This window comes from Lissotriton helveticus, chromosome 1_1 (assembly GCF_964261635.1).
Source record: "Lissotriton helveticus chromosome 1_1, aLisHel1.1, whole genome shotgun sequence".
NCBI classification, from domain to species: Eukaryota; Metazoa; Chordata; class Amphibia; order Caudata; family Salamandridae; genus Lissotriton; species Lissotriton helveticus.
This window is the reverse complement of record NC_136057.1, coordinates 1474316084-1474337278: the sequence shown is the minus strand read 5'-3', so window position 1 is coordinate 1474337278 and position 21195 is coordinate 1474316084. Positions and strand designations below refer to the sequence as shown.

Sequence of the window (21195 nt, the reverse complement as noted above, 5' to 3'; positions counted from 1 at the left end):
CAGAGGGGATTTCGCGTTTCTACACTTCTAGAATCACGGTAACAGCGCGGTAGCGCTGCATATTCAATTGGTTACGTATTGTGACATATTGCAGTATTTTGAATATATGTTTGTTTCCATAGATGTTAGTACTGCTATCCTGTGTTTTGGTACAAGAGTTGGAGTGTTCCATCTGTATTGTAAAAGAATAAGACGAGCACTACACAAACACCAAAGTGAGCAGTGTATTGGTCCTTATATATTACACTGCGTGTATTTCAGGCACCCTGTATTTACTGATATACCATCTTTTCCTATAGCTTCAAAAGAAGTCCTTACAAGAGGTCCATCCACAACCCTTCTACGATATTTGAGCTCCTACACGCATATACAGGGTAGGAGAGGGTCATATGGGTCACGGTTGTAGAGATTTGTAGAATATTGCTGTATGCAGATACATGTTATTACTTCTTTGTGTTACAGGCCAACTCCTACCAAGCACTCAAGTGAAGCAGAAAATACATCCTGTCTGAAGAGTACCATCACACATTTCTTTCCCCCCCAACCTTTCCTTGTTTTGTTTCCCTGTTTTCCCCTGGCGCGCCTCTCGAGCTCTAGTGCTCGATAGAGTCGGAAGGCCGCAGGGGAAGGCTGTGGATTTATCTTCGGACTCCTGACGCTCCTGTGGAATCATCGTGTATCCTTTACACCCCAGCCCTGGAGGATCGCGTCCGTCACAACTACGTGCTCCGGTTGAGGTAGAGAGAGGGATCTGCCGCTGACCCAATCGCGGTCCGTGAGCCACCACTGCAACTGTCTTGCAGTGCCCTCCGAGATCAAGACATGGTCGGACAAGTTGCCCTGATGCTGGGCCCACTGAAACTTCAGGTCCCACTGGAGGGCCCGCATCCGCCACCGGGCGTGATGCACCAGAAGGATGCAGGAGGCCATCAGCCCCAGAAGCCGCAGCGTCAACCTGACCGAGACTCGGGATAACGGCTGAAAGATCGGAATCAGAGCCTGAATATCCCGAACCCGCTGTTCGGGAGGATAAACCCAAAACTGCGCCGAGTCTAGAACCGCTCCGATGAAGAGGAGCTTCTGAGAGGGACACAGGTGTGATTTCGGCACATTAATGGAGAACCCCAGCAGGTGCAGGAGGTCGGCCGTAGTCTGGAGGTGGCTGACGACTGTCTGGGGCGAGCCCGCCTTCAACAACCAGTCGTCGAGGTAGGGGAAGACTGAAACCACTAACCTGCGCAGATGAGCTACAACCACCGCCATCACTTTCGTGAAACACCCTTGGGGCGCTGGTAAGGCCGAAGGGGAGCACGGTAAAGTGCTCGTGGCCTACCGTGAACCGCAGGTAACGCCGGTGGGCCGGCAGGACGGGGATGTGGAAATAGGCGTCCTGCAAGTCCAACGCTACCATCCAGTCTCCTGGGTCTAGGGCAGCTAAGACCTGAGCCAAAGTCAGCATCTTGAACTTCTCCTTCTGGAGGAAGCCGTTGATGTTCCATAGGTCAAAGATAGGGCGTAGGCGGCCTTTGCCCTTCTTGGGTACCAGAAAGTAGTGGGAGTAACAACCACACCCTACTTCTGGTCCAGGAACGCGCTCGATGGCTCCTTTGGCCAAGAGGGCCGTAACTTCCTCTTGTAGAAGTTGCAAGTGATCCTCCGACACGCGGTGGTACTGAGGTGGCATGGCTGGAGGGGACGCCTCGAAGGGGAGGGAGTAGCCCCTTCGGACGATTGGAGCACCCACCTGTCCGACTTGACAGTGCGCCAGTGGCGGTGGTGATGGCGGACCCTGCCCCCCACTGGCGTCACATGGGCCTGAAAGCACGGACTAGGAGGGTTTTGAGGCGGATGCTGCAGGGGCAGGTGTGGATTGGCCTCGCCGTTGTCCCCGACCGCCGCCACGGCGGTTTCCATGTCCGCCACCGCGCTGGATGGTAGTCCGCGGCCCGTGGCTGGCAGGACAAGTGGGGGCGCCCCTTCCTTGACCACGAAAGGGGGAAAGGCAGCCGTTTGCTGGCGTGGGGCCGAGAGGCCCAAGGACTTGGCCGTAGCCCTGGAGTCCTTAAAGCCCTCAAGCGCATGGTCTGCCTTGTCGCCAAAGAGGCGACTGCCATCAAACGGCATGTCCATAAGGGTGTTTTGGACATCAGCCGAAAAGTTGGCGGACCTCAACCAGGCGTGGCGACGAATCGCCACCGTCGTAGCCATCGCTCTGCCCAGTGAGTCTGTGGTATCCAGCCCACACAGGATGCAATACCGTGCTGCATCTCGACCCTCCGCAAGCGCTTGGTTGAGTTTAGTCCGGACCTCCTCCGGACATTGTGGCAGCATGTCCGCGACCGTGTCCCACAGAGAGTGGGTGTAACGGCCCAAGAGGCATGCGGTGTTGACTGACTGCAATCCCAAACTCAGGGAGGAGAATACCTTCTTCCCGTATTGCTCATACCTCTTGGATTCCCGATCCGGGGGAGCCAACGGGAATGCGGTCTGGGAGTTAGAAGCCTGGATGACCTGGCTCTCGGGGGTGGGGTGGGTGGACAGGAAGCAAGGGTTGCCCGGAGCCGGGCGGTGGCGCCTGGCCACGTTCCTATCTACAGGCAGACCTGTAGCGGGCTTGGACCAAGTGCCCAGAAGAACGTCCTACAAGGCCTCATTAAAAGGCAGCAGAGGCTCGGCCGAGCTTGTCTGAAGTTTAAGGACCTTGGTGAGGAGGTTAGTCCTCACGGCTGCGACGGGGAGCTCTAGGCCCTAGGCCTTGGCAGCCCGCGTCAGCACCACACTATAGGTAGCCCCCTCCTCCGTAGCCACGGTACGAGGGGAGACAAAACCAGTGTCGGGCGAAGTGTCCAGACCACTGGCCTCCCCAAGCTCACCTGTCCAGTCCTGAAAAGACTGACACTCACGTGTCAGAGGGTCCTCGGACCCCTCCCAATCTCCCTCATCACCCTGCCGCCTGGTACTCAGGATCAAAGGACGGGGCCGGGTCGTAGAAGTAAAATTATCCCATCGGCGTCAAGAGCGGCGCCGAGCCTCGCCGCTCCGGACCCGAATCGAGGGTAGGACCGGGGACGGCGTCGTCTTGGGACGGGGCCGGGGGCGACACCCTGGGGGCCGGTGAAGTCGATCGGCAGCGACTCGGATCCAGGGCCGAAGCACCCGACAGCGCCGGGGCCGAAGCACCCGGCCCGCTGGGGGACCCAGTCGAGCCGCTTGGCCCAAAGGCACCGCGGAACCCGACTGAGGAGTGAGCGACCTCATGGGCATGAGGAAGGCCTCGATCTCCTCCGGCGTCGCTTGCTGCCCAGGGACCGGCGGGTATGGAGCAGGCTGCGATGCCTGCGGCTCCGGCGGAGCCGCCCGAACCCCCGGCGGCATCGCGCGAGCGTCAGGGGGATGTCAGAAGAGCGATGTTGCCTCTTTGACTTCTTGTGCCTCTTACCTGAGGACTTCGAGCCCGAAGACTGATGACGAATCCCGGAACTGTGGTGACTCGGGCTCCGTGACCGCTCCCTCGACCTCCTTCCGGACCGGGACCTCGAGCGGCGCGGGCTGACTGCCGGAGCTCGAGTCGATTGCGGGACCGCTCCCGTCTAGCTTTGGACGTCAGGGCCCGGCAGTCGGAGCAGGACTTGTCGTCGTTGTCTGGGCCCAGACAGTGAAGACACCGGTGATGGGGGTCGGTAACCGACATCAGTCGGCTGCAATCGACGCAGGGTTTGAACCCGGGCATCCCTAACAGCACCGTCGGAGTCGAGAGACTCGAAAAGATGATCAAAAAGGATCGAAAAAGTTAGTCAAAAATTGACTAGGGTACAACTTTTTCCGGATCGGCGCTTGCTGGCGCGGAAAAAAGAAGAACTGACGTCAGCGCGCGAGGGCGGCGTCTAAGAACTCCGGCGACGTCATCCCGGCGCCAACGACGCACGTGGAGCCGCAGACGACGCCTACCGATGCGCAAGGGTACTGCTACGCAAAAGTTTCCGGATCCAGTCTGACGCCTGGGGATATTCTAAGGTAAGGAATCTAATACTAACCTATTTCTTTCAGATAATGTTCTGTATAGAAGCATTTAGAGGATTGATTTTGTTGTTATTACAGTACACAACAAATCATTTCCATTTTACTGCATAGCAAGCTCTGGGTGTAGGCGTTCTTGCTTCTTCTAAAACAGTCATACATTGTGGTGGTAGATATAAATAACCAAACTCTGACTTCAGGAGCCAGATCGCAAGGTTGAGCTCCTTGGGATTTGGATGTTTTATTTCTACATGGCTCTGAGTGAGGAGACTCTAGGTGAGATGTAGTTTTTGATGCCATACCACTGTCAGTTCTAATAGTGTTGTGTACCATGGCTGATGAGCCCATGTGGAGACTATAGGATCATTGTGAGGAACGTTTGCCTGAGCTTCTGAACCAATAACGGAAGTAGTGGGAAAGGCGGAAAAGCATAGGCAAATATCCCTGATTGGTTCGTCCATAGGGCATTGCCTTTGGATAGAGGGTGTGGGAACTTGATGCGAAGTTTGGGCATTTTGCGTTGTCTACTGAGGCAAACAGGTCAATTTGTGAGAATCCCATTGTTGGAAATATGGAGGGAGAACTTGGGGATGAAGTTTCCACTCGTGAATTTGCTGCGTCTGTCTGCTGAAGAGGTCGTCAATCTTGAAAAGCTTTGAGTGCTAGAAACACTGCTAGAGGTCATAGATAGTTGATGTGGACAGATTTGTGATTATCGCTTCACTGACCCTGGATTGTGTGATCTTGGAGATGAGCCCCTCAACCATTGAGAGATGAGTGTGTTAGAAGGATCTGTGGAATAGGGTTGATGAAGGGCCGCCCTTTTGATACACTTTGAGGATTCCACCACTGCAGAGAGCGATGAGTGCGGCTGTCTACCAACACCAGATTGGTTAATTGAGCCTGCGATTGATTCCACGGACGTGCTTAGCATTCTAGTACTGGACGCATGTGAAGTCTTGCATGGGGTACGATTGCGATGCAAGACAACATCATTCCCGGTAGTTGTATAAAAACTCTGGCTGGCAATGTGTGGTTAGGTTGAAACTGTAGTATTGCAGACTGAATGTTGTGAATTCTGGCTGAATTGGGCAAGGCTAAAGCCTTGAGTGTGTCGACTTTGGCTCCTAGATAAGACTGCATCTGTGAAGGATGCAAGTGAGATTTCTGTGCATTGACCGTGAAGCCCAGTTGGTGAATAGGTCTATTATAGTCAGTGTGTTGTATACAGTTTTGATGAGTGCTGGCTTTGAAGAGCCAGTCGCCTAGATAGGGGAAGACATGAATCTGTTGTCTTCTGAGATGAGCTGCTACTACTGCCAGACATTTGGTAAATACTCTGGGAGCAGTGGTGATTCCAATCGGAAGTACTTTGAACTGGTAGTTTGTGTTTGCTAAAATCGGAGATATTTGCTATGAGCTGGATCAGTCGGAATGTGAAAATATGCGTCTCTTAGGTCTAGAGTAGACATAAAATCCCCTGGCTTTAAAAGTGTAAGAACCTGTTGAAGGGTGACCACGTGAAAGTGCTCTGATACTATGTATTGGTTCAGCTTTCGGAGATCCAGAATAGGTCTTAAGGAGCTGTCCTTTTTGGGGTTTAGAAAGTAGAGAGAGTAAACCCCTGAACCTTGGTACTGAAGTAGGACTGGTTCTGCGGCTCCTTTCAGTACGAGATTGCACTTTGTTTGAGCAATAGCAAATGGTCTGACGATAATTTATGAGAGCGAGGTGGAATGGGTGGAGGATAATCGGTAAGCTCCAAGCAATAACCATGTTGGATAATTCCAAGCACCTATTTGTTTGTGTTTATAGATTGCCAAATGGGGAGAAATTGTTGAAGTCTTACCCCAACAGGTGTGGAATAGTCGGGTAAGCGTGCGGAAGTCACGGTTTAGAAGGGGAGTTACGGGTGTGTTGCCCTTACCCCTGCCCTTAGAGTTGTTACCTCTATACCCTCACCTAAAAAAGCCTCTTCATGAAGAGGACCAGTTATTTTTGTACGAGGTGGTGTTCTGGTCTGAGGAAATTGACTTGGGCCCTCCGCGGTAAAAGGAGTGCCGAAAGGAGCCTATGTTTAAAGGGGACTAAAGCGCAAACATGGATTTTGCAACCTTAGTGTCCTTTTTAATTTTTTCAAGCACCTGATCTACCTCAGGGTCAAAAAGATGTTCTTTGTCAAAAGGTGTGTTCAATATGAATTGTTGGACTTCGGGCTTAAAACTAGAGATCCTTAGCCAAGCAGGCCTTCATAGCAGGACGCTAGCGTTGACCTCTCTAGCTGCAGGGTCAGAAGCATCTAGGGCACACCTTATGGAAGAGTTGGAAATTAATGTCCCTTCTTGGACCAAGTCTTGTGCTTTATCCTTATGCAGGGGTGGCTCGCCATGTGGGTGGAGGAGCGTCGCCCCACTGCTTTCTCGCAGTACGAAAAGCAGAAACATAAAATGGTATTTTAAATACCATTTTATGTTTCTGCTTCTTGCACTGTGAGAAAGCAGAAGGGTATGCTTGGTTGGGGGAAGGCAGTTAGGCAGTCCTGCAGAAGTCCAGGGAAGGAGAGGCTTGCCCACTCAGTGCGCTGACTGTTTGGTCGGCCCCAGGGCCGACCAAACCAGTCATACGCACTCTCCATTTTCTCTATGTAGGATGCATGCAGCCTACATAGAGAAAAGGCCTCCCCATAGACGCCTGTGAGGTAGGCGTCATACCCAGCCACAATGCTGCCATTGCAGCGTTGTGATTGGCTTAAGGGATGAGAGGGAGGCTGCCTGCTTCGTGTAAGGTCATGGTGCAGAGAGACGAGATGGGACACGGGACACAGAGGTGAAGGTAAGTTTAATTGTTTTTTTAATTAACCCTCTCCCACTACCCCTCCCGCGATTCATGCTGGCGGCAACTGGCCTTATGCTCATCTATATTACATATTTGTCGCAATTGCACCATGTCTTCCCAGTGCACCCTGTTATAACTGGCTAAAAAGATGTGCGTGCTGGCAATACGCCAGTGATTGGCAGCTTGAGCAGCAATACGTTTGCCAGAGGCGTCTGAGTTTTGACTCTCTATCCGGGGGAGGAGCGTCCCTCGAGGTTTGAGAATTAGCTCTCTTGATAGCGTTGGATACTACCAAGGAGTCAAGTCGTAATAGGCCTTTAATAAATACCGAATCTGTTGGGGGAAGGTTTATATTTTTTGTCGACTCTAGGAGTGTGGATTTGTGCACGTACATGATCTTTAAAAATGTCATCAGAGTGCCTCATCATTGCTTTGAGCATAGGTAGTGTTTGGCTCGACCTGTGTGTGGATCCTAATGTCTTGAATAAAAAATCCTCTTCTAGGGATTCTTTGAGGAGCACCACCCCAGGCATTGTGCAGCCCTGGCTATAAGTTCCTGATGGGATACACTGTCAGGTGTTGCAAGGATTCTGCACCTACACAGAACTATGCGAAGGAACACAGGACCTCCGTGTATAGGGGTGTGCCAACCAATCACCTTAGTAACCAAAATCCCCAAACCGACTAGCTATAGTGTCTCATTCGTTCTTCTCCAAATATCACAAAGCTACAAATGATTAGACAACCCAGGACACAACACTCCCGACTCTCTCAGGAATCGCGGTAGCAAGACTTGCTCTTGCTCACTCACTCGTACTTCTCCACAATAATAATAGGCAGTCACGGTAATAGTTCAAAATGTTTATTTTAACTATCGTACTCTACAATACAGTATACGAGCCACTACCAGCAGCAAAATGCAAAACTCAGAATGATTAGCATTGTTACAATTCCATAGAATACAAAGGGGGGAAGTCATTTTATAAAGAGAGTGGGAAAAAGGAATAGAAGGCCTAACCACCCTCCCCTTGACTCGAAGAAGTTTATTTATATAAAGGAAGATCTCTGGGCTTTGGCAGCGGACCCCATACCTTAAAACCAGGATGTAAGGTTTACATAATGGGAACAGCGTAGCTAGTCTCCATAGAAAGGCTCTCTCCAAGTGTGCGTTAAAACAACATGCATCCCCGTAATATCAAAGCACGAGTCTCCAGCATTGCAGCTCTGTTAAGCATGTTATGTCTAGGTGCTAGGGGCTGACCAGAACAGAATAACAAGAAGCATTGTTTATAGACCTTGCACATCGTGTTCAGACAAAACTCCAGGAACTCAGCAGAAAACGTGAAAAGTAGATAGTTCTCATGTGAAAAGCATAAACAAAGGCATGTAGTAACATGCGCAAAAGCAGCACATGGCAACAAAGCTCATGCTTACTTAGCAATGCCAATAATGTCCCTAAGGGCCATATAAAACAGGTGGAGATGGTTTGGCAGGGTAAAGGTCTGGATCATTACCAAATGTAGGGTCAATTTTATAATCTATCCATGGATCCCCTGGTAAGTTTGTGTCTCCCTCATGAGTATTGTCTCCCTCATTGTGAGATAGTGGAGAGTCATGTGGTGTGATGTACAAGGGATCTAAAAGTGTAGAGGATGGTAGAGGTTGAGGAGATGGTGGATGAAAAGGGCTGCTACTAACATTTTTCTTCTTCAAAGGGATTTTATAATGACTGTCGTCATCAGGAAGGTTGTGTTTAGAAGGCGGCTTAGAGCAAATATTTCCTGTGTCAGGATTAATATTACAGTTTCTTTTGTTTAGGATCCGATTTGGATAGAACAATGTCTAATTTCGGATCCGAAGGTGCTGAAGAGACATCTTTTGTTTTCGGCACCAACAGTTTTGGAGCCAAGATGGAATGGCCTTTTGGCACCGAAGGTTTCGGCTCTGAAGGCTGATTATTGCTGGGAACCGTAAGCTTTCGGCTCTGAGGTGGATTTTGTCCGACTCTGTCCCGAACCGGAAGGCTTGTCGACATGTTATGGTGCCAAGTTGGGAGGTGGAGTGTCGTCTCGGAGCAGACCTTGGCCAGAAGGCAGAGGTGGTGCCGAAGCCTTAGATTTTTGGGGGGTGGGTGGACAGGGCAAGGGGTCTTCTATACTCAAGTCACCCTGTCCCTGTGGCACATTGTCAAGGTCTATCTCCAAACAACTCTGAATCGGAGTACGACACAGAGAAGATTTCTTCCTCAGCCGCTGAAGGCTGGATATCTTGCTAGGAGTCTTCACTGAAGATATCCGGCATACCGTCGACATGTCGCTGCATCTCCTGATGTTGAGTTGACGATCGTGGAGAGCTTTCTTCGATCTAAATGATCTGACCGCATTGCAGGCTTCTTCTTTGTGCTCTGGAGACAAGCACAAGTTACACATCTGGTGAGAATCGATGCGTGGGTACTTGGCGTGGCACAGAGGGCAGAATTTGAACTGAGTCAGTTCCATCAGGATCGAAAAATGGAATTGATGCCCATGCACACTATCTCCGAAAGGAGGAGTCACCTTGCCTTGTGACTGAAAAATACTTCTTCAAAGAAAAACAACTTGCAAACATCTGCGAACAACACTAGATGGCAGGAGTATGCAAAGAATGTTTATCTACAGCACACATGCCTCGAACAAAGTTATTCTTGACTTGACTATGGGTTTTATGTAACCAATCTATGCTTGGAATTTTTATGTATTTATTTTATGTTTAAATGCATGTAAACTGTATTAACTATGCCATCTTCAAATGCTTTACGATTGTTTTGATTGTCTATGGATTTTATCCAAGAAGACAAATGTATTTGAAATTTGAATACGTTTTGCCTTTGAACAGCTTTAGCTATGACCATTCGATTTTAAAAATGCTTCTTAACAATGCTGAACATGATTGGCAAATAGGACTACCTTTAGCATCATGACGCTTAAGTGTGTATACATGTTTATGCATGTGCATGTATGTGTCAAGATGCCTTAGCATGCCTTTTTTTAACTTTATGACTGGCTTTATCGGTCACCAGCATGAATGTGGGCATTTTTTTCTTTTAAATTTAGTGTTCCAAGATAGGAGAAGCCCCTATTGGATCAATACGTTTAAAAAACTGTAAAAAGTGTGAGAAAGTACTTTTAGAGAAATAACCAATCTGGCAGCAAATTGCAGCTCTAGCACTATTGTAAAAATAATTACAAATTTGCCTTGTCCAGTCCTCTCCCCAAAATAAGGGCAGTGAGAAAGAAACTAGGTCTATGGTTTTAGAAAGGTAAGCTAAGCATGAACACTAACAAACAAGTTACTTACCTTCGGTAACGCATCATCTGGTAGAGACCATCTAGCTGAAGATTCCTTACCTTTGAATTTCCCAGGTGTCAGGCTGGATCCGGAAACTTTTGCTGAGCAATACCCCTCGCGCGCGCCGTCTGGTGGCTCCATTCAGCTCTGCGTGACGTCGTTGGCGTTGGTTATGACATCACGGTACCGATAGAGGGACCAACCAGGTGCATGGACACCGATACTTTTTTTTATCCAAGCCAAAAAAGCAGAGCCATGAAGTAACTGACGTAGTTGTGTGCAAAACTAGGGCCCTGAATAGAGGAGTAGCCCTACAACAGTCCGCAAAGCTAGGAGGCATGGGTGGGGCTGTAAGAATTACAGCTAGATACAGTCTACTAGATAATGCGTTACCGAAGGGAAGTAACTTGTTCATCTGATAGTGACTTCGAGCTGCAGATTCCTTACCTTTGAATTAGATACCCAAGCCATACCATCCCGGGGGTGGGTTGCGGAGCTATACATCAAACTAGGAAGTCCTGCAGGACCGAACGGGCATAATGCCAGTCTCTCCGGATCTGACTGTCCAGGCAGTATTGTTTAGCAAACGTGTGCAAAGAGGCCCTCGCTGCTGCCGTCCAGATTTCCAGGACTGGGATACCACGAGCCTAGGCCGTAGTCACAGCCTTATCGCTGGTGGAATGGGCACTTAATCTCTCTGGGGTCTCTCCTCATTGCCAGAGCAGAGCAGATCTTAATGCAGAGAACGACCCAGCGAGAGATGGTCCTTTTCGGCACTGCCCGTTCCTTCTTAGCTCCCACGTACCCCACAAAGAGTTGGTCGCCCACCTAAAACTCTCTTATAAAGTCATGTTAGAATGACTACGCTCTTTTTGGGTCCAATCAGTGAAGACGCTTCTCCTCCTTAGAGGGATGAGGGGGAGCAAAGAAGATGAGCAATGTGAGAGCTTGACCCAGCTGGAATGGGGGTGTCAACCTTTGGTAAAAAAGAAGCCCTGGTGCAGAACACCATTTTATCTAGAAAATACATCAGATATGGAGGCATGCAAGATAATGCCTGCAACTCACTCATCCCCAAGGCAGATGAAATCGCCACTAAAAAGGCTGTGTTGATGGTCAACAGCTAGTTATGTAAAAACTCGAAGGGAGCACACATTAGGTAGGTGAGGACCAAATTAAGGTCCCACTGTGGCATTACAAAGGGCGTGGGTGGAAACAAGTTAGCCAACCCTTTTAAAAACCTATGTACAATTAGAGACCTAAAGAGAGAGAGGGTAGTCTGGCAGCCACAAAAAAGCAGACAGAGAAGAAAAGTATCCCTTGAGAGTTCCCAAAGCAGAGCCCTGCTGACCCTTGCAGAATGAATAAAAACAGTGGAAAGAGAAGCAGAAAGAGGGACAATAGACCTTTCTGTACTGTATAATATGTATTTCTGCCAACAGCAGGCGTATACCGTCTAGGTGGAGGGCCGCCTGGCTGCCAAAATAATGTTACATACTTCGGGAGGAAGGTCAAAAGCCAGAGTGTCCCCACAACCGTGAGTGGGACAAAGAGGACTTTGGGCTCAGAGAGCGAACCTGCGACCTCCTCTTCCTCGAGCAGGACTAGGACATCCGGAGTGTCCCTTGACTGTGTCAGCTGTCGGGCCACAAGGAGATTTTAAGCCTGCTCCCGTAAAGCCGTAGGAGCCATGGCCCGACAGTCCGAGCACGAGTTTGGTTAGTGGTCACGCTTGAGACACCAAAGGCAGACGAGATGGCGATCGGTGACCGACATAGTGCGCGGACAGGCCTCGTATGGCTTAAATCCTTTTTTTCTTAATAAAGTCTTTGCACACCATGGAAAAAAAAAATCTGGAAGTCGACAAAAAGTTGAGAAAAAGCCTGTCAAAAAGCAACAGAGGGGTAGCTCTTTCCAGATCGACGCTTAACTACTGCGGAAATAAAGAACGGACATCCGCGCTCCTGGGTGGTGCCGAGATAGGTACAGTGTTGTCATACCTGATGCAAACTACGCTGACGATGTACACTGAGCCACCTTCTGGCGCACGTAAGGGGTATTGCCCAGCAAAAGTTTCTTAATCCAGCTTGACGCCTGGAAAATTCAAGGTAAAGAATCTGGAGCTAGAAGTCTCTATAAAATATGCCTGTTATATATATATATATCATGAATCAATGGTTCACAATTGGTACAACATTCATCAAACCAGCATGTTTTTTAAATAAGTTGCACTAGTCACTTTATGTACCAGTGGTATCTGCATTCATGCAGTAAGGATATTTGTTAAAATGAAATTAGTGCAATTATTAAAATATTTTTCAATGTGATTTTATAATATCATGAAATTATGGGACTATTATATATAGTAAAAACAATGTGATTTGTTTTATGAGATATATATAGTTTACAGGCAAGCTTGTAAATTAGGGAAAACGCGATATGCCGTTTCCTGAATCTCATATGCATTATGTACCGTTTCTATGTTCATGAACCAGGTCATGTGATACACTTTAGGAGGTGTGGCCCATAGGAGGGTTCAGGGAAACACAGCATTAAAAAAAGCAAGCTGACACGTTAATCAGGTGTGTGAACAAGAGTACTCGATACGCGTCGTTCGAAAGGTACAAAATAAATATCTTGCCTGAAGCCGTGGGGTTTGTCTCTTCTTTCGCCACGTTCCGGGGAGGTCTAAGGAATTGCTTTATATATATATATATATATATATATATATATATACACACACACACACACACATACACACTTGCACTGTGTGAAAAATTGCCATCTTTCTTGACTTGGTATGCCCCCACTTTTTTCTGATCTGCTGATGTGCTTTGACTGAGTGTTCCCTGGGTCCCTGCCAATCAGGTACCCAGGGCCTGTGTTCCTTCCCTAAAACTGTACAGAAACGAAATACCCAATTGGTATCTCTGGCTACCTGTCAGCCCCTAGTAAATGGTACCCTAGGTACCCAGGGCATGGTGACCAGAGAAGACCCCTGAGGACTGCAGCACTGATTGTGACATCCTCAGGGGCCCTGTGCCCTGGCACCCACACACTGCCTTGGCAGGATGAGTGCCTAAGTACAGAACCAAAACCATAGTCAGCAGGGCACACATCCCTGTGTGCCCTGCCCCCAGAACCCACTGCCCTGGCATACCTCAGTCACCCCTCGAGCTGGGTGCCCTATGCCAGAGGTGAGGGCACGGGTGCATGAGCCCTGTGCCCCTACAGTACCCAGGGCCATTCCTGGGCAATGTAAGTGCGGTGATGCCATTAAGAGTATACGGTGCTGGGAGGTTGTCATTACGAACAACACAGCACCATAATGGCTACACTGAAGACTGACAAGTTTGGTATCAAACTTCTCAGCACATTAAACCCGCACTGATGCCAGTGTGGGATTTAATGTAACATGCACGAGAGGGCATCTTAGAGATGCCCTCCAAACTCCGAACCTACAATCCACGTCTGGGATGAGTGGCTGCAGAGGCTGTCACACAGCAGACATGTTGGTGAACCCCTGGGTGGAGAGCCCCCCGCTCTCCTGGGTCTGCAACAAAGCACATCCTGGGCGAGGTGCTAGGTCCCCTCTCCCAGGATGGACAGGGGGAAGCTTCAAAGGCATACAGCCTCTGAGAGCTTCTCCAGACCATTTGCTGTACCCAGCAACCAGCCCCCCACCAGTCCTACCCCCCCATTTTGGCGGGAAGACTGGCGGGAAAAAACACATCAGGAAGGGGGGTGTGCCAACCCCACCCCTCACGTGGAAGAGGCGAGGTGAAGCACGACCCGGGTCCCGGCCATCTTGTAGATGGGGAGCCCAACCCAATCCCAGCTAGGCTCCTGCCCCCTTCCCACAGGAGAGGAGCAGGTAAGGGGGTGTACTCACCCCGGGACAGGGACCCATTGGTCCCTGCCCTTGCCCTACTTGTAACGCCCCGAAATTCAGTATTTAGGGGCTCCATGAACCGTCCTTCCTCAGATCCCGATAGAAAAAAGAAGCAAGAAGATGAAGAAGAAGACCAGCCGCGCAGCTGCTAACAACAGGACAACACCAACTGACTTGGCCCCAGCCCTACCGGCCTGTTGATCCTGGAACCTGCTCCTGCCTGAACCCGGCGACCTCGACGGACAATGACCCTAGGACAACTAGAGGACCTGTCTGCCGTGACCCTCTCGACGATTGGGACTCCCTTCAGCAGAAGCTCTGCTGCAACAACCCACCTGGTGCCAGCCAGGAAGCTCCGGACCAGCCCACTTTGCCCCAGCCGAGCCTTGGCCGGGCCAACCTGAACCAAGACCACGAGGACGTCCCCCCGGCATCTGGAACCTGAAGTCCAGTGCCCAAAGACCCTCCTCGACGACCCAGCCGACGCCTGCAGACTCAGAACCAGGGGCCACCCCAACCGCGACCAGCCGAGGGTAAGCTTCTCCGACACCCAAAGACACCCCTGCACCCGGCGCCCTCCGGCCCCCTGTGCCTCCCTTTGGGGTACCTACCTGTGCTCCAAGATCCAACTTACCCCTCGAAGTGCTGGTCGCCCATGGAGAGTCGCCGTCCCCGAGCCTGCAGCCTTTTACAAGATCCTCATTGGATAACATTGAGAGCCCGACGGCTCAAAAGCACCCTGCACCCAGCCGCCCGATTGCCGCTGGCTGCGACCTCTCTGTCCCAACTTACTTCCCCCCTTGCCCTGAGCAAGTGACCAGGAGCATCGCTCCCACAACCGCGTGGCCTGCGAGGCAGCAGCCACCAACCGAAGGCCCCCTTTCCCTCATTGGATATCATTGGACCTACATACCTCTGCACCCGGCCGCCCCTGTGCCGCTGAGGGTGAACTAACTGTATCTACCTGACCCTGGAGGACCCCTGAGTCCATGCCCAGAACATTGACTTCATCAACCAAGTACTCACCTGGAAACCGGTAATTCACTTACCTGCCATTGGATAACATTGACCCATCTTTACTCGAAAATTTTCTAAGTGTGAAGTTTCGAAAACTGAAAATATTCCTATAAAATCAGCCAAAGTCCGAATCCGAAAGTACTCACCTGTGATCAGGGGAGAAGCCAGTACTGCACCTATCAGCCCAGTATTGAACCGCAAAAGTAATCCCTAGCAGGTTTACTAATAACCTGTATTTTCTCCATAGGAACCCATTGTCTGCTTTTCTATGAAATTTCTTCTAAGTGTCCACTTTTGAAAACTGCAAATATTCTTTAAAATTCGTACGACATACTGAAACGCAATTACCTACCTGTTGAGTTAAGCCCCCAGTGCTGGACCTAGGAGACTAGTGCTGGGTTACAAAAGTAACGCGATCGTACTTTACCTGTAACCTGAATTTCATCCCATTGAATAACATTGTGAGAATCATCTCGAAAAGTTTCTAAGTGTGAGCATTTAAAACAGCTTTATATTCAGGAAAAATCATCACTATAACTAAAACGTTTTTGCTAATCTGGTTTCAGCTTAGACCCCAGGACTGAATCCAAGATCTAGTCCTGGAACTACCAAAGTAATCCATAAAGTAATCAACTGTACTTTCCTATGAAAACCATTGAGCTCAATGCTAAAGTGTGTTGCAGAACTGTATTGCTATTAGTTAACTTGTGATTATTGTGTGTATAAACGTATTGCTCCTCTGCAAAGTATTTACCTGAGAGTACTCGTATCTCCAAAAGTATATTTTTACAACTGTTGGTTCTAAAAATAAAACAACTATATCTAAAGATATAACAACAATTGGCCTGGAGTTCAGTCCTTGAGTTTGTGAAACCTTTTGCTGACTGAGTGTGTGCAACAAATGCTTTACACTGTCCTCTGGTACTGCCTTACTGCTCGACCAAGCTACCACTTTGGAGAGTAAGGTCAGTTCTGACTTTAACCTCTGTTAAATCTTTGGGGTTTGTGGACTCTATACACACTGTACTGTCTTATTGTCCAGTATATATAGAGCCACCTTCTCACACACTAGTTCTCCTTTTCTCTTGCCTGCCTGAACTCTGATACATTTAAAATGGTGATTTACGTGTGTGCCTTGGCACCTTCGTTCCAAGGCTGCCCACACTATGCCAGAGAATACCACCATTGGGCAAAGGCTATCATGTTGCTAAGGATTACGGCTGTTAATTCAGATCTAGCATTTTACCAGGAATTACCACCATTGTGTTTGGGCCAGCATGTTGCTAGGGATTGCCACCAATGTGCCAGTGTTGCATTTAACCGCTAAATATCACCATTGTGCCAGGCGAGTATGTTGCCAGGGATTAGCACCATTGTCCCAGAACAAGCATTTGTCAGCGATTAACATCCTCATTCCCAGTTCAGCATTTTACCAGGAATTAGAACCACTGTTCATCAGTTATTATGTTGCTGGGGTTTAACCATAATTTTGTCAGGGCCTCCATGTTGCAGGGGAATACAGCCACTGTGCAGAGGACTGGATGGGGTCTTTGAACGTTCAGTTGGAGTATTTTAATGGACTTGTCCTGCAGTCCCATGTGATTTTCCTGCGATTTGCAAAGGGGAAGAAACACTCAGTTCACTGTTTTTTAGGCATTTCAAAACAGGGACTCCTTGCTATGTGAGGAGAATGATTAACTTTACAGTTGGCTGGGCAGTAGATTGTGCAATATGCCTAGTGACGTCCTGAAACCCTTTTTATATGGTAACTCCAGTAGGCCTCACCATAGTGGCATTGTGGCAAACCAAAATAATGGGATGAGCTGTCAGTGATAAAACTGAGATGCTGGGCGAGAGGTGGGTTTGGGGAAAAAGAAGCTGAGCACGTCAGGGAAGGGCAAGGGTGTCTGGCGCAAAGGGAAGCAGAACATGGACAGAGCTACAAAACACATGCAATCCAATGGAGTGCTCAAAGAAAAAGTAGCAGTTTGCTGAAAGTAAGCAGTGGAATGATACAACTCATTCAATCAGGATGACTAAGAAGCTATGTTTCAGGGAAGGGACAACCCCAAGATGAGTAAAGAAAGCCATCGAATAAGAAGCAAGCAAGAAAGATTGACAAGAAAGCCAACCGACAAGCAATGGGTTGACCCAAAGCCTAATACAAGTTTTGCTTATGTACACAATAGTTCTGTTAATAACAGACAGCTAAGGCTGTCTGTATGCGATACCTAAAAGAAGAAACAACACTATAATGAGCCTGCATGCTGAGTAGTTTAGATAAAATTCAGCATTTGAATGAGTACCAATCCACTGCACGGGACAGGCATATCCATTTACATAGGGGTTGCTCAGTCACTGCAATGCCATGAAGCCTAAATAGTCCTTCCAAGCACCAATGAGACAGCTGCTAACTTGTACAAAATCGCAGCACCATAAGCTAAGCTATGTAAAAAAAAAGAAAGGATTAAAGATTGTCCAATAACAGATCTGTTGAATGAAAAATATCCGGGAATGGATTCTGGGAGCTTGGTATCTTCTCTGTGCCAAACAGAAGCCCTAATGCATGGAGGTGCCAGTGGCTACACTCTTTAGAGAAAAATGGTTTATGAGAAAGCAATGTCTGCCTGAGCACGAGAATGTAAGAACTTCTAATTTCAAAAGGGACACATTTAAGAAGCCTTCTTGCAAACATTATCTCACTTAATTGTAAAGGTTTATCAGAAGCTCACACAAATGAACTTGGGGCTTTATGATGAAAAGACATGCACTTACCATTAGATTTATGACTCGGAAGTCCTTCTGGAGCCCATGGCCCACAAACTTGACCCCGACATCAATAAGAAACCGCAGCTTCAGATATGTAGACTTCAGGGTAGTTAGGTGCTTAGAGGAGATTTTGGCATCCAAGTCGCCCGGCTTGATGCCGGAGTACTGAGTCAAGTAATCAACAACCTGCAGGGGAAAATTAACTTTCATTTACCACTATCTCTTTTTTTACAAAAACAAAAGAGTAACGCTTTACATGTAAGCAATGTTCCATCAAGTTTCACACTCCCTCAGGTGGTGAGATTAAACCGCACATGGATTGGAGGCATTGAGTTGCCACATACAGCAAATTTCACACACCTGTTCTTGAGTGGAAATGTAGTCATCAATGAAAGGTACCCCCTCATTTGGGCCTTGTCCTCGGACACAGGTGATCCGTGCCACAGACATCTGGCTAGGTTTGATGGTGGACTTGGTGCCGTCACTACGGAGCTCTGCCTCTTCCTGCAAATAGATCAGTTTTAGTCATTTCACCATTTGATGAAATCCCACTTAGCTACCTTAAATACAGTCCATCACAAAAACCTGCAAAATGAATGCACTATCAGATTCTCTTGATTTGCTTGGGGCTTTCTGTCCGAGCACTGTGGCAACACAAACACACATTTAAGTTAACATTGTTCTCTGGTGGCTTCTTTCCTGACACAAGTACTTTTTAAGGGCTGCAACACTGCATTTCAGGGAACTGGTCCTGAGCTAAGATTACAAATGATCATCTGGACACATGTTGGGCTTTTTTGTTATGAAATCTGTGTCTAGGACAAACCAGAGAAAGAGGTAGCTAATCTGCCTCTGGAGCAGTCGCATCAATAAGCAAGTAGGAAGAATTTAGCCCTCATAGTCACTCTTTGTGGCAGGGTCGAACTGGCCTATGGGCAATCTGTCAGTGCTATATAGGTCAGTCTCGTAGGTCAGTGTGTGGTCTGATCTTGTGGTGGTGGGCCAGATCTGTGGCTGTATGTGGACTGCTATTTTAAGTATCTTTATATAATGGGTAGAATGCAGATGCGGACAGCACTATGCAGTAAACAGTAAGGTGCGCTATGCACACAACGCACAACAGGGAGGTTGTCTCATAGTATGGAAGAAGCTGCAACATCCTATCAGGTGTGCTGTGGCGGATGGTGTTTTTCTAATTTGAAAATAAATCAACTCCCAATGGACCCATAACTGGAGCCCACATATCTACTCCAAGTTATCCACTCTCCAATTCTATCCTTCCAGTGGTCGTAGGAGTGCTAAATATGCAACAAAAGAATGCCCAGGGAAAATTACTTTTGAAAAGCCAATAGTCGCTACTAGGTATGGTATTTGTAGGAAACTGGGTTTTTATTGCAGTCGTCCCCCCCACTTTTTGCCAGGTATTTAATGAAACTTTGAAGTGCACTGGGATCTGGATAAACAGGTTCCCAGTGCCAGTGTTCTTCCCCAAAACAAGACAACTGGGCACTTGATCCCCAAGCGACCAAGCCTTTAGTACCTCTATAAGTCCATAGTAAGTGGTACCTCTGGTACCTAGGGCATAGGTACTAAAGAGCTTCAGGATATCTTGTGCAACTAATAAGGGCCACAGCACCAAACTCATACAGACAGCCACTGCAGGCTGCATGTCCAGGTGCTCTAAAAAGTGAAAACATGACATGGCACACACTTGAGTGTCTTGCCCCCTTACACTGCATATAAAATGTGCAAGTCACCCCTACAGCAGTACTCACAGCCCTATGGGCACGGGGCATTATATTGCATGTGAGGACTTATCTGCATGAGCAGATATGCCCCTGTGATGGTCAGTTAAATTACTGATAGTACAAGTGAACAGGGAAGTCATCTTAAGGTATGTACTGGGGACTGGTCAAAACTACTTTTTCAGCTTCATAATGGCTACAATGAAACCTATGGTGTTTGGTATCAAATGCCTTGCATTAATAAATCCACACTGGTTCCAGTGATGGGTTCATTCATACATGCAGTCAGAGGGCAGCTTAGAGGTATCCCTTGAACCCCAATAGCCTTCTTGTGTGCAGGCAGACTGGTTTCCAGTCCAGTCTGTAACTACAGATGAGTTTCTAGCCCCTAAGGAGGTGAGAACAGTGCTCTCAGAGGTTAGAAACAATGTCTGCTCTGGAGCGAGATGTGGAGAAAAATATATATCAATAGGTTTGCATCAGCCAGATAGGGGAATCAATCCCAATTCTCCCCGCACTATCTCAGACCCACTGAGCTAGTTATGTCAGTCTCTGACAAAACCACTTGCTCTGTGGTGCTAAAAATCCCCCCTCCTTTACAAATCTATTTCCACCTGATCCAAGGGCCTTTATTGCCCTCTGACACGTCCTTGGTTAACAGCTGTCAACATACACTCTGAGGCCTCTGTTTCTTGCAAGTTTAGCTCAACCTATTTGTTGTTCCCTTGTTTACTTAAACTGCAATAAATATATTTTGCTCAATGTCCTGTGCTTGCATGGCAATTCTCTTTGTATATATATCTGTATATAGACTCCGTTCACATCTAAGGGTTTTACTGGTGACAGCACTTTCTTCCATATTGAAGATCCCCTGAAAATCTATGTGGGGCTGTAGAAGGTTGTTCGAAGACACTGGGATGTGCATCTGCCTTGGCATGTCAATAAAAGAAGAAAGGTATAAATACATTTCCTCTGTTTGGAAGCCTGCCTGATGTCTGTGTTTTCCTTGCGTCACTCTGAGGAGGGTTGGAGTACGAGTTACTTACTTTCGGTAACGATGTATCTGGTAGAGACGATTCTAGCCGCAGATTCCTTAACGTAGATTTATCCCCAAGCGTCAGACTGGATCTGGAATTTTTTTTTGCCACAGCATCCTTGCGCGCCGGGGTGACGGCATCACGCAACTCCGCCCTGGTGTTGTCCGCGTACGTAACGTCAGCGAGTTCACATAAGTCCCACCCCGGTGCGCCTACGTCAGTTTTCTTTTGGAGAACTTTTCCGCGCCACAACACGGAGCCATCAGACAAGACTGGAAGAGTATAGAAAGAGTGTGCGAAAGAGCCGAAAATTTGAAAAAGGGATGGTAAGGAACAATACAATAAGGAGCAGTGCCAGACACTGCCACACCCAATAGGCAGGAAAAGAAGAAAGAACAGATCACAGCCCTGAACAGCAACCCTGCCAGTACGGAGATAGCCCCTCCGGAGACAGAGTATATGAAAAAATATCATGATAACCAAACAAGGCAGGACAAGACTCCACGACAGCCCCATCACAGAACGTCACAACCCCCATAATGAACAGGGGCAGAGG

At 48.2% G+C, this 21195-nt stretch overlaps 1 protein-coding gene across 3 annotated transcripts in view; it reads right to left on the bottom strand.

Annotated features, from left to right (window-relative positions):
- The window catches only part of PAN2 (poly(A) specific ribonuclease subunit PAN2), a 1642407-nt gene that overhangs the window by 118718 nt on the left and 1502494 nt on the right, over positions 1-21195 (bottom strand). For all 3 annotated transcript variants that reach the window (XM_078686370.1, XM_078686378.1, XM_078686384.1), the window contains 2 exons: positions 18218-18361; positions 17864-18043 (listed from right to left, as the gene is read on the bottom strand). In XM_078686370.1, the coding sequence (XP_078542496.1) occupies positions 17864-18043; positions 18218-18361 (324 nt within the window). The remainder of the gene's footprint in view (positions 1-17863; positions 18044-18217; positions 18362-21195) is intronic.